We start from the raw sequence: 12,012 nt of genomic DNA, 5'->3' as shown, positions 1-12,012 counted from the left end.
CTAAAAAAATCCCCCCTCCCAAAAACCCACAACAAAACACCTTCACTTCACAGGATATGTACTATTTGCTAAGGAGCACTTGAACACTCCCAAGAACTGTCCAAACATTCTCATTAAAGAAAAAAGCAAAATTGTCTTCTCCAGAATCAAAATTAATTTAGATACTGCAGCAAACCTCTTCCCACAGAGGCTGAGGGCTTTTTATTACTATTTATTTCTTTGTAAGACTGCTTCTCCTTGTGGTCAGGTAACAGTCTCTTCCATTCAGTGCCAGGCTGTGTCAGTTCTTCAGTCTTGAACTCAAGTTGCTTCTCAAGGGACTACATTGAGTCTCAGCTTTGACAATAACAGAGATGCAAAACTAGATCTGTGCTCCCCTCAGCCCAATTTCCATTAAGCCTGCTCCTGTGCTCCAACAACTCTTTCAGTGCTGTAAGAAAAGGAAAACTAGTTTTATGATCTTTAACTAGCAGATACATATCAAGAGCGTTCAGACAACTGGTAAGGGTGCTTTTGTGACCGTGTATCACTGCTGAAGCTGAGCATCAGCCACTCTTTTCAGCTCCACCACTTTTCCTGTTCTACCAAACCTCAGCATTTCTCAGCCCTGGCTCTTCGCCCATTTTAATTTCCTATGCTGCTCAAACCTCAAAGCCTGAGTACATTATGAAGATATTTTCCCTCACATCAGTGTTGCTAATAGCTGTGGTTTTTCCTCCCATTGGACTCTCAGGCTTCTGAAGCTGTAAAAGAAAAAGACAGTGTACTTGTCTAGAAGGGGATTATTGTTCCTAGATTAAAATTATCATTTCCAAGGCTTAACTACAAAAAGAGGAGAGAGGGTTTATGTTGGCATATGAACGTACACCTCAGTGATATATATGCAACTTTTCTGTAAACCAGAATCCTGTTAGGTGTATCTAGTCTGGGGGTGGATGCGCTCCAGCACAACCATGGTCCTTCCCAACCCACAGCCTGCCTCAGTGCTCGACAGTCCTCCCATACATCTGAGACCACTTAGCTCCTCAGATACATGACAGTCGTCATACAAAACAATTTCATTTGTTCCCCACCACAAATCTAGGTTTTTTTCAGATTCTCCTCTACCAAACTCAATGCTCTTTGCTATTCAGCAGACTGCTTACAAAAATACGTGGCAACTAATTCTGAAGTCCTTTCTCCATCTTAGACAGCAGTCTGGGTAGTGAACATTATTCAGCCTTCAAGCGGACTCTGTTGAGCTCTTATGCATCTACACTGGCAGCAGAGACAAGCCCAAGTTTCATCTGCCTTTGCTAGCTTTGGAACCAAGCATGTAAGGAAGCACAGTACAGATGCACAGCACAACTTGGCTCAGGTCCGTAAGAAATTTCACTAGGACCTGTACCTGAGCTAACCCCTCTGAAAGTACACAGTCCTTCTCCACAAATTTCAGCACTGCCTGCGCCACTGTTTTGTGGCAAGATAAATTCTGCTTTTCTCAGAGCTTCAGTAGGATCAAGTCTTGCTCCTCTCCCAAGAAGCCTGCCTCTACTGCTTGAGGCTTTTTTTTTTTTTTAAACCACAGGCTCCATCAGTGACTCCACAGGAAAAAAAATACACCAACACCCAGCTGTGAAAGCCCTGGGGAGTTCACGCTGAATAACCTCCACCCAAATCTCAGCAGCTTAAGCGCATCTTCTTCTCAGCTTCACTTTGTGAATCCTACAGATCAACTCTTCAAGGACATGCAACACAAACAGAAGAGACAGGACTTCTGAAGTGTTTCTAAACTCATCGTGCAATGGTTTTATTTCGAAGTAATTCATGCACCTAGACAACCTAAGCTTACCTCTATACTATTCCCTATCCAACTGTTTTGTATCTCTGAAGAGTTTGGAGCATATGACAATTAACCCTGCGGAGCATGCAATTCCCTGCTCCAGAGTATGGCTCTACATCTTGACTTGCCTCTACTCCAGCTTCCTTGTAAACTGGATGCATGCTTGAGGCTCCAGCCTCCCTGTCTTGTTACTCCTTGATCAAAAGGTGACCAACTGCCTAGACACCTCCTCTCAAAGATTAAATAAGAACTGATGGACAGCACCCACCCCTTTACCCGAAGATAAACTGCAACTGCTGGCAACCTAAGTTTAATGATGTTCTATGCTTGGTGCCACAACAGTTGTTCTTGGAATTTTACTTCAAAATGAAAAGGCAAGTAAGTAAGACTTTAAAGCAAAGATAAGTTTTAAAATCAAATGGAAGTTGCAGCCTCAGGTGCACACTGCCCACAAGCTCAATTAATTCAAGAGGCATACATAAATTTTTTACGATACCTTACTACAGCTTTAGACAAGCAAATAGCTAGATGCTGTTAACACAGAAAAATCAAGAGTGACAGAACCTTTGTTTCAACTTTCACTGTTCCAAAATAGAATAAAAAAAAACAGTAGGGCTGGAACATGTATGTCCATTGCCACTTTGGATCCTATTCTAAAAGGAACAGAACAAGCAACTGGGCTTTACTGAATCCATTCTGACTAGATCTTCTACATGGGGGAAAAGGATCAAGAGCATCAAGGTCTGAAGTCTTTACATATCTATTATTTATCATTCATTTTTCTTCTGCCAACTAACTAGATTTAATCCTGATTACAGTTAATGAAACAACAGATAATGTAACAGACTGTTCTCAGCTTTGAAGCCTTGATTCTAGTTTTTGTAGCTGTGACAATCTAGTACTAGAAACTTACTCCACAAACTGTGCTTTCCCAAGAGAAGAAACAGCAACCTTACTTGGAGAATTTTTTACAGAAGAGATGGAAAAGAGGACCAACATGACTGAAGGTTATTTTTAAATGGCCTCCTTTAATACAGTTTATGATGGTTATTTACTAGCCAAGCTTAAGTGGTCAGGAAAACACACATTTCATTAATATTTTCTTAATAGTAATAAACTTTCAGGCCAGCTGCAATTTAATTCCCTGATCAGGTCCTTCTAGAAGCATTTTGTAATACAGCTGGCATGATATTTGCAATATGTGTAATTCTTCTAACGAAGACAGTACCTCACTGACTCTTCAGAGCTAGCATTGAAGCTTCAGTGTCCCCAAAATTAGGTTATAGTCGAACTTGTTTTGGTAAAAGGAACACTGCTTCACACTCAAGTAAAACACTATGTGGGTGGAGTATAGTGAAATCCTGTATTTCACAATATTTTAACTCAAAAACCAGCTGCAGTACAAATTTCAGTTTGCAACGCTAAAAAAAGCTGTAACCACAACGAAGTATGACAAGTTTGAAGGTTAAAACAAAACACAGTTCACTGTGCCAACAGTACAGATGATTATCAAGCCCCCAAACGTCACACCCTCCCACTTCAACATGAAAAGTTGGACACATAAAAATAAAAAGCTTAGTGAAGTACAGTAGTTGTGATTTCTAGTTTTTACTGTGTAAATTAATTTAAAGCTATTATTCCTGAACATCTAAGCTGACTACTTTGATAGCACCCGAGAACTTTAAGGCAGATATTCATACTTACTTTATGCATTTATATCAGGCACCTCAACCAACAGCCTAGGCTCTCTACCAGAGAGCAATTCAGAGCCCCAAATTCACTTTACCTCTCCCTACTGATTCTATGGGGAGTCTGAAGTTAAACTATTTGCATTGTCTGCCTGCAATCAGTCTCAAGGAGGTTAAGTTCTGATTGAACACAACATCCTGAATAAGAACAAGAAAACACCACAGCTCTCACCATGTTCTAGATTTGTATAACAGCACCTGGAAGCCAAACGACTCTAAGCAAGATGCTAAAGTAACAGCAGAAATTCCTGTTGCAGAGAGCTTCCCCACCTAGATAGGAAACACGCACAAAGGAAGGGAGAAATACACAGAGGTGATGTTCTGCTATCAGTTCTTACAGTTTAAAGGTGCAAGACTCCAAGCATTTGACATTGCTCTTGAAGCCCCAGCCCTGGCACTGCAAGAACTCCTATACGAAATTGGGTTTTTCTTTGGAGGGAGGAGGGTTCTGAAATGTCAGCTCAGTGCATCCAAGCTGCTAAAAAGCAACTCAAAAACAATTTTTAGGCTCAGGTGTTCACACCAACTACCTGATTTTTGATTACTTGGCTTTGGCAGTACTATGAAAATCAAGCTCAGACAGGGCTAGTGACAAGAGAGAGATCAGAACCCAGGCACAAGGTATCTCAGTCCAAATTAAGGCAACAGTTACAGAGTTTTTCCAGCTTCATGATACAGATAAGCAGCTAGCTACCTATACTTAAAGTATCTCCAGTTGCGTACTCCCTGCTTGGTAAGTATTTTATTTAACAAAACAGCTGCATCAAAAAAAAAAAATTCACTTTTCATTTGTACTTTGGCCATCAGTACTTTGACTGGCAGAAGAGAAGAGGGATGAAGTCACATTCCTTATGTACCACAGGCATTCCACACTAAGATGTGCAGGCACTGGTCAGATTTTGAGGAAGAGCAGAACAGCAGTGGAATAAGTCAGAAGGGCACTGGATTAAGAAACAGGAGTAAGTTAAAGTTACTCAAGAACTGCCAAAGGCATTTAAATGAAATACAGCCAAGAAAACATTTTGAATGCAGGTAAGTTCCCTTGTTCCACTAAGCTGTGGCTGAAACAGTAATGGCAGAAGAGAATATTTTAGTGGTACTAACAGAAGACAAAAAAAGTGGCTTCTACACAGACTGAGATGGTCTTGCACACAGGCAGCACCACAGGTCCACACAATGTCTGCAGCGTCCTTGTACACTGCTTGGAAGCGCACACCAAAAAAAGGTACAGTCAAGGTTGCCACAGTGTTCCAGGCAAAGCAAGTAATGTCGCCATAAATGAAAGAACACATACAGAAATCCACAGTAAGGAGAGTACAGAATTAGGTCACCCAACTGATTCAAGTTACAACCTGCTCATAAATGCAATGGAGTCTTTCACCCAGACAAGTTGCTCTTATCTAGCTGTTTCAGAGGTGAAAGTAAACATCTGAGCTAGTAGGATGTAATTTGATTGTGACAGAAAAAAGCAACTGCTTTAATAAACTTGATCTGGCGTAGAAGTCTGTATCATTAAACACACACAGATGCAGAACCTCCACGACAGCTGTATAAGAAGAGGAGATTTTAACATCTAAACTATAGCTTTTCAGCCACACCATGCAGGACACTTGTGCCATTTATTTGGGTTAGAAAGATTCCTAACCTTCAACAGAAAATATACACAGCAATTAATAAAAAACCCAACAATCATGAGAATTAAAACTTTTATTAGTGTATTCACATATTATGCAAATGCAACACGCATGAAGCTTATTTCTTAGGTTCACAAGTTCTACCAATACATTAGTCTACTGGTAAAACTAGCACAAACTGGTAACTGCTTTGCCAATTTTTTTTAAAGGTGTCTGGCCCACTTTTTCAAGGCTTGATTTTTGGTATTGCTTCTATGCCCTAGTCATTATGGCATAAAAATATCCATCACTATCATCAATTCAGTCAACTGATTAAAAGCTGTAACACTGGCCACATTTTTGTTCTCAAAGCTAAGTTATCACTAGCTGTACTTACAAAGTACAGTACTAGTGTAATGGATGAAACAATGGGGAAAAACAGACAAAGGCAATCCTGCTACTGCCACAGTAACAAAAGAATGACAGACAGCTAGATCACAAGATTGTTAGTAAGATGTATATTTTTCAAGTCAGAATAACCCTTCTTATACAGTTTCCCAACCCTTCCCCAACCCAGACTTATTTGTAGAATATATTTCAGAATATTTTTAATATGGTGCAGTTGTAGTGTCCAAGGGTTCACAATAACATGCACTGTCATGAAGAACCTAGAAGTCCTCCTTCGCTGGTCATACCTCAGCAACCACTATCCTAGAGGTTTTGCAGAAGCAACTACTTTTAATAACAAGGCCCATTATGACATAATGAATGCATATGATCTGGTATGTAAGTAAGCTATACAAAGCCACTCAGATCAGAAATTTAAATTGTTACTGAAATATGTTAAGAAGCTGCATCTATTTAAAACCTATACAAAAGAGTCTAGTTTACCCTGGGAAAGGATTTTTCAAGGTATTTGGCTCCAAAAACTAAAACACATGATTTTTAGCAACATCTGTTTAATGAAAAACTACAGATGTAAGGGGTAAGCCAATAACCTTGTGTACATAATCCAGTATCCAATGCTACGGTAAATTCTCATTCCATGAGAAAACACACTGATTTCAATGATTTGAGGTACAAAAATGTCCCAAATTACATCAGTGCCAGCAATACTTCTGGTAACAGATGCATCAACTCAGATGGGTAGGGAAAAGTAGACTCCTAGTGTGATGGATACTCGGAATTTAAAATATGAATTCATTTTAGGCCCTATTAAGCATATAAAGTGTCTTAAGATTTCACAGATGAATCTCAAGACATTTCTTTCTCTTCCAATGGAGGGATTTTCTTTTTCTTTAAGAAGGCAGCAAAAAGTTAAGCTTTTCTACAAGGAAAGTCTGCTTGTTATGTTTAGGACAATTCGAAAACCTGCTTATATAAAAAAATATAAAAGAATAAAGGAGTAGAGTTTTGGAATTTTATGAGAGATTTGCCCCAATCAAAAAAACAAACAACTATTTATGGGAACTAAAATGTAGAACAGCACAATACTGTGATATTTGAGATCATGATACATTACCTGTACATATACTTAGCTATTCATGTTATTGATAAACCATTAGGACACTCAATTATATACCCAATAAAAACACCATTAAGAGTCTTTAGAACTGTCCCTTCTTCTTTCTGAAGAAGGCACTTCTATACACTAAATTTTCATCTAGTATCAGAGTATAGGAAACAGAATCCACAAGGTGCTTTAATTGATGAGACCTCAAGTGCTGTTTTTCTTTTTTTTTTTTTTTTAAAAACCTTTTTGGATAGTAAACAGTTCATGGGGACCACACACAAATACTACGACAGACGAGCTGTTATATTAAGTCTGTTGATTGGACTCGATATTTAGCCCACTGGTAACGGAGGAAGGAGTTTTACGACATGCTGGAGCAGCGTACTGAAGGGGAGCCCATCTGAGTCAATACTTTGTCCAACCATTGTAGAGGTCCGTTCAGATGAAGTTCAATCCAGCAAGGAGTGCTTGTTACTGTTTGCCGCCTAGAAAATAAAGAATAGCAGCAAAGTCAGAAAGGGGCTTTGGCTGCCATAAAGTTCTCCATCATATGATCAAATACATTTCCATCCATATCTATTTCACAGAAAGATAAAAATCTGCAACCATTACTATAATTTACTAAGCTTTTTTCAGACAGTCTTTGAAAAAAACAAAAACAAAAAACCCCCAGAACACCCCATATCTATAAAACACATCAATAGTTACATGCTTGTCCATAATATATCGAGAATATTCTGCTCTAGAGAATAAGACAACAACTGCAGCATTTGTTTCAAGTGCCACACCAAAAGCCTTACTTCTAAAAAGAAATTCAAAACTGAAGACTGCCCAACCAATGTGGTGTTCACATCACAGATAGTTGTGTGCAGCTGTATCTCAACCTTCAAAGAGTCTGCATGCATAACTGGGTTTGAATTTTGTAGACAACTACTGAGAAATACAGAATAGAAACAGTTGGCTCAGCACTGTCAGCATGGCCAAACAGCACAATACTATTGCAATCATAAAGTCTGTTTTTTTTGGAGCAATTGACAAGATAAATGTATAAGGAAATGGGTAGACGTTGTCACAAACACTATGTCAAAACACAGTGTGTGGTTATACTGTGCTAAGTGATGCTATCTCAAAGGAACACCAAACTTTCTCTGATTTCCTGTAATCTTACACTTCTACATGTTCTGTACTATAACACCCTCACACAAACAATTTAAATAAAAATTGTGTTTCCCTTGTCTTCTATATAAACTTGCCTATAATTTTCCACAATAGAAGCCCTTAAACACCATGTAGAAAGCCTTGGTAAAGCTGAAGGACTGACAACCATAAAAGCTTCATTTATTCTCCCATATATCCTTGTTTCAGAGACCTGTTATTCAAAATCTTCCTTCTCATCTTCAAAGTAAAGAAATCAGTATTGGACATACTCTGCCTGAGAAATCCTGTTATTTCACTGTACCCACTCCGAGCATGGGAGTTTTCCCAAACTAGACTGGCAAGACTACTGTTGCTAAGCCAGTTTTTCCTAGTAATTCTAGCTATCCCAAAGTCAAAGCAAGGAGGCATTAAGATTCAAAGGCAGATTAGTCAGACACAAACCCAGCCCCCTTCATTTTTACTGTCAGCACTGCAACCCTTCGCTTTAAGGAAATCTGTTTATATAAACAGAGGAACTGAAAAGGCAGAAAGATTAAGCCAGTGAAAGAATAGATTTCAGAAGTTGTCTGTGGTTTCACATTTTCTAGGAGAAGAAAGTGGCTGGGGTCTGTGCTCTCTCAGCACTCTAAAAATCATTGTTATCTTAGCCCCAAATGCCTATGCCAAAACCAAGTGATCCAATAAAAGAACAATCTAAACCACAGGAAGTATAATTCCATTTAGTCTCGAATCCTCTCCCAAAGAAGGAAGTTCATTATTCCACCACTGTCAACTCCCCTACAATGTGTTCCACAACACACTTCCTCAAAATTTTATAACTGGTTCTGTTCAACAGCCCTGGCTTTGCACTACACCGGCAAAAGTTGATAAAATACTGACAGTCACTTAGCAGCCATCTCAAAGCTAACACTCAGCCTCTTCTACCCATGGATTTCCAGTTCACATATCACTAAGTCTCTCTGCTGTAATTACCTCTACTTAACTTTCTTCAGAAGATGATCCTAGCCCTGGATAGTTCCTGTGTTAACATGAACACTTGATTGCCAATCTGAACTTCTACCACCACCTTCAATTCAAGCCAACATGTATCGAGCAAAAAGCTATAAGCTATTTTGTCTACCAAGCTCATAAAATCTACCACCTTGCCATATCTACACCTTTATGCACATATGCCTAAAATGTAAGTAATGCTTTGGCTTTGACAAAGCCTGTTCTACGAGAAATGTTTTTGATATAATAATGAAGCATAGAAGTTTTAACAAGAATGATGGACTTTACCCTGCTTCCTGGTCTATTTTGACAATTCAGACTACATTCATTTAAATTCAAGGTTGCGTTTGCAGGAGCAACCTCTTCTTGCTTTAATCACAACTGCAGCATAACTTAGAAGTTTTGTGCATCGATAATTTATTAGCACCATCTTAGAGATGCAAAGAAAATAGTTCAGCATTATGTCAGTAATCAGTTCTGTGCTGTTCTGGAAGTGTTTCCACTGGAGCTTTTCCAACCCTATGATCTCTGAAGGGTTTATAGGCTACTAACCACCAACATTCTCCCTCCTTAGAAATAACTTTACCAAAAGCCTCCCCACTGTTTTAACCCAGCGCTTACACTCAATTCACTTCAAGTTATCTCCGTACAATCTGACTGATGAAGCCTTTCTTCTGTTCCGATTTGAATGTTGCATTTAATTATGCGTAAGTGTATACATACTCTTTTTGAGCCAAATCCAGCAGTTCTTTAAACTTGAGCCAGATTCTTTCTTGTGTACCTCTTGCTAACAAAGAGGTACCAATTTATTCCATTACTCAAATTTCTCATTTCATCTAATTAGGCTTTTACAAAATTGGCTTCATTTAGCAGAGAAGCCTCTCCCACATACTGATGCTACTATTTACATGTATATATTTCAAGAGCAGATAAAAGAATCAAAACCCCAGGATTTACAGTGGAACCTATATGCCGTTATTCAACTTCAGAAGTTATATGGATTTAAAAAAATCATTATGTATTGCAATAGGGTAATTGATATGTCAGACTTCTATTCTTTCAGTGGACAATTTCTAGAGAGGTTTAAGGGATTTGTTTAAAACTACATCTCTAGCTCTCCAAAACAATGAAATCTTCAATACTGCTCAGTTAGAAGTCAATGCCTTTTCTTCCCAAATTCTCATACTACATTAAAAACAGGCACAATCCTCAACTGTAGTTCTTCGTTTGTGCTAATAGAGAATACAACTGGAATCTATTCAAAAGCAGATAAACTATTTTTTCCACTCAAAAAAACTGCTTTTAGCAGTTTTACTACATAAACACAGTCATCTTACTCCTGTGAAGTTTTTTCCACTACAAGCTCCAAAATATTTGCCATCCCTTAAATGTGTGTTCTCCAGCTGTTTTATTCTGCAGAATGCACTCCAAGTGACACCCAATTCTTTCTGTCAGGTACTTTCAGCTGCATCCCACACCACAACCTAATGAACTCATTATACTCCATATAGAACAGGACAGAGACCAAAACAACTGCACATCTAACAAACAGCAAATAATCTCATAGCACAAACTGAAACTTGCAGATGTTGTCAGTGGTTTCACCACAATAAGCAAGCAAGGAGGACCGAGGGAGGAAACAGAACTTTGATGACATTCCTTGCTCAATAGCTGACTTCAATGCCAACACTAAAATCAGTTTACTGGTCTTTATGACTTAGGAGCTCCACAGCTGGAGCGGGGGGGGAAATATAGGTTCAACTTGCAGACAGCGTATCTACAATAGCAGTAAAAACCTTGTACGTATGGCTTTCAAGCCAGACAGAAATAGTGTGTTAGTGAAAGAAGAAAAATTATTAGCTCTAAATTTAAAGCAAAGGTTTTTCTTACCTGTATTCAGCTCCCCATCCTTTAACAAAACTCATTCTTATGGTACACATTCTAGTAAGCTGATAAACTGCTTCAAAACCCTGATTCACAGACTGAGCCAGAAGAGCAGCAAATTCTTGGTTATTAAAGATTTTTAGATTGCATCCTATAAAGAAAAAAAGTCAAAAGGGTACAACCAATGAATACTTGTGTTTGCTACACAGAAGCCCGAAACTATGAAGAAACCCCTTCTAGGTATTAAAAGGAAAGCAAATGTCATCCAGTGAATACATTCACTAGATATTTTTGCGTGAGACCTCTGGTAGGCTACTAACCTGGTGGAATTTTGCACACAGTTGCAGGATGCCAGCCATATCTTTGATTACAGTTGGGGCTCTGAACAAAAATCGCGCTATCACTTAGGCACTCAGCAAAAACTTCTCCACCAATGTAATAGAGACGTACTCCCCTTCCTGTAGCAAAATTCAAAGGAACTCTAGTTATGATATGACCCAAGCAGATTAACAAACAAGGGAGTATTTTGTTTCAGAGAAGGCCAAGGTTTTTCTTTACAACAGCAACAGAAATCAATTATCTACAGGACCACACTGCTGAGCTGACAGCTGTAGCAGAACACAATTAACTTGCATTTTTCTCCCATGAACACACAGTATTTGAAGGAGAAACAGAGTAATTTTTGGTAAAGAGTTAGACAGAATTTTCTAGCCATGTAGTGGCTTGTAACCAAATCCAAGTTAGGAAGCAGTGTTCATTAGCAAATAACTTTTTCACTTAAAGAAATACCAAAATTGAAATAAAAATATTAGATTAAACAGAATTAAAACTTGTGCCAATATTAAGTGTTGTATGTGAAGTGGCACAGGCCACAATGGCAAAAAGGGAAAACACAAGTATACCACTTCAACACTCTGCTTACATGCACCCATACTATTTCGCAACACATTGCAAACCCCTTCTCTGTACTACTTCGACAAAAACAACAGGACTTCACTTAGCCCTATTACAAAAAAATACCCATAAGAAATCCTATTGTTCACTTTTAAATTGTGATCTTGTTCTCTTGCTGAGTGGAAAAAAGTCTGTATGGGTTATTTCTAGCACAAGTAAGCAAAGTAATGTACAATTGATCTCCCAAAGAAAACTATTTATAATTAACAGGTCCTTTAAAGGCAATAGTTTCTCTTCCCCTTTTTCTTTAAAATTATTTTTCAAACAAAATGTGAGCTGCTCTATAAGAAAAAGAGTGAGAGCTCCTTACATTTTTGCTTTTCCTCATCA

The 12,012-nt window shown here is 38.5% G+C and overlaps 1 protein-coding gene across 3 annotated transcripts in view; it reads right to left on the bottom strand.

Moving 5' to 3' along the window:
* Window positions 1-5,259: 5,259 nt before the first annotated feature.
* The window catches only part of SMAD2 (SMAD family member 2), a 52,495-nt gene continuing 45,742 nt past the window's right edge, over window positions 5,260-12,012 (bottom strand). For all 3 annotated transcript variants that reach the window (XM_072859082.1, XM_072859084.1, XM_072859083.1), the window contains 3 exons: window positions 11,049-11,186; window positions 10,735-10,879; window positions 5,260-7,181 (listed from right to left, as the gene is read on the bottom strand). In XM_072859082.1, coding sequence (XP_072715183.1) covers window positions 7,058-7,181; window positions 10,735-10,879; window positions 11,049-11,186 — 407 coding nt within the window. In that variant the 3' untranslated portion in view covers window positions 5,260-7,057. The remainder of the gene's footprint in view (window positions 7,182-10,734; window positions 10,880-11,048; window positions 11,187-12,012) is intronic.

Source organism: Ciconia boyciana, chromosome 4, assembly GCF_034638445.1.
Source record: "Ciconia boyciana chromosome 4, ASM3463844v1, whole genome shotgun sequence".
Classification (NCBI taxonomy): domain Eukaryota; kingdom Metazoa; phylum Chordata; class Aves; order Ciconiiformes; family Ciconiidae; genus Ciconia; species Ciconia boyciana.
This window is presented reverse-complemented; position numbering and strand designations above follow the sequence as displayed.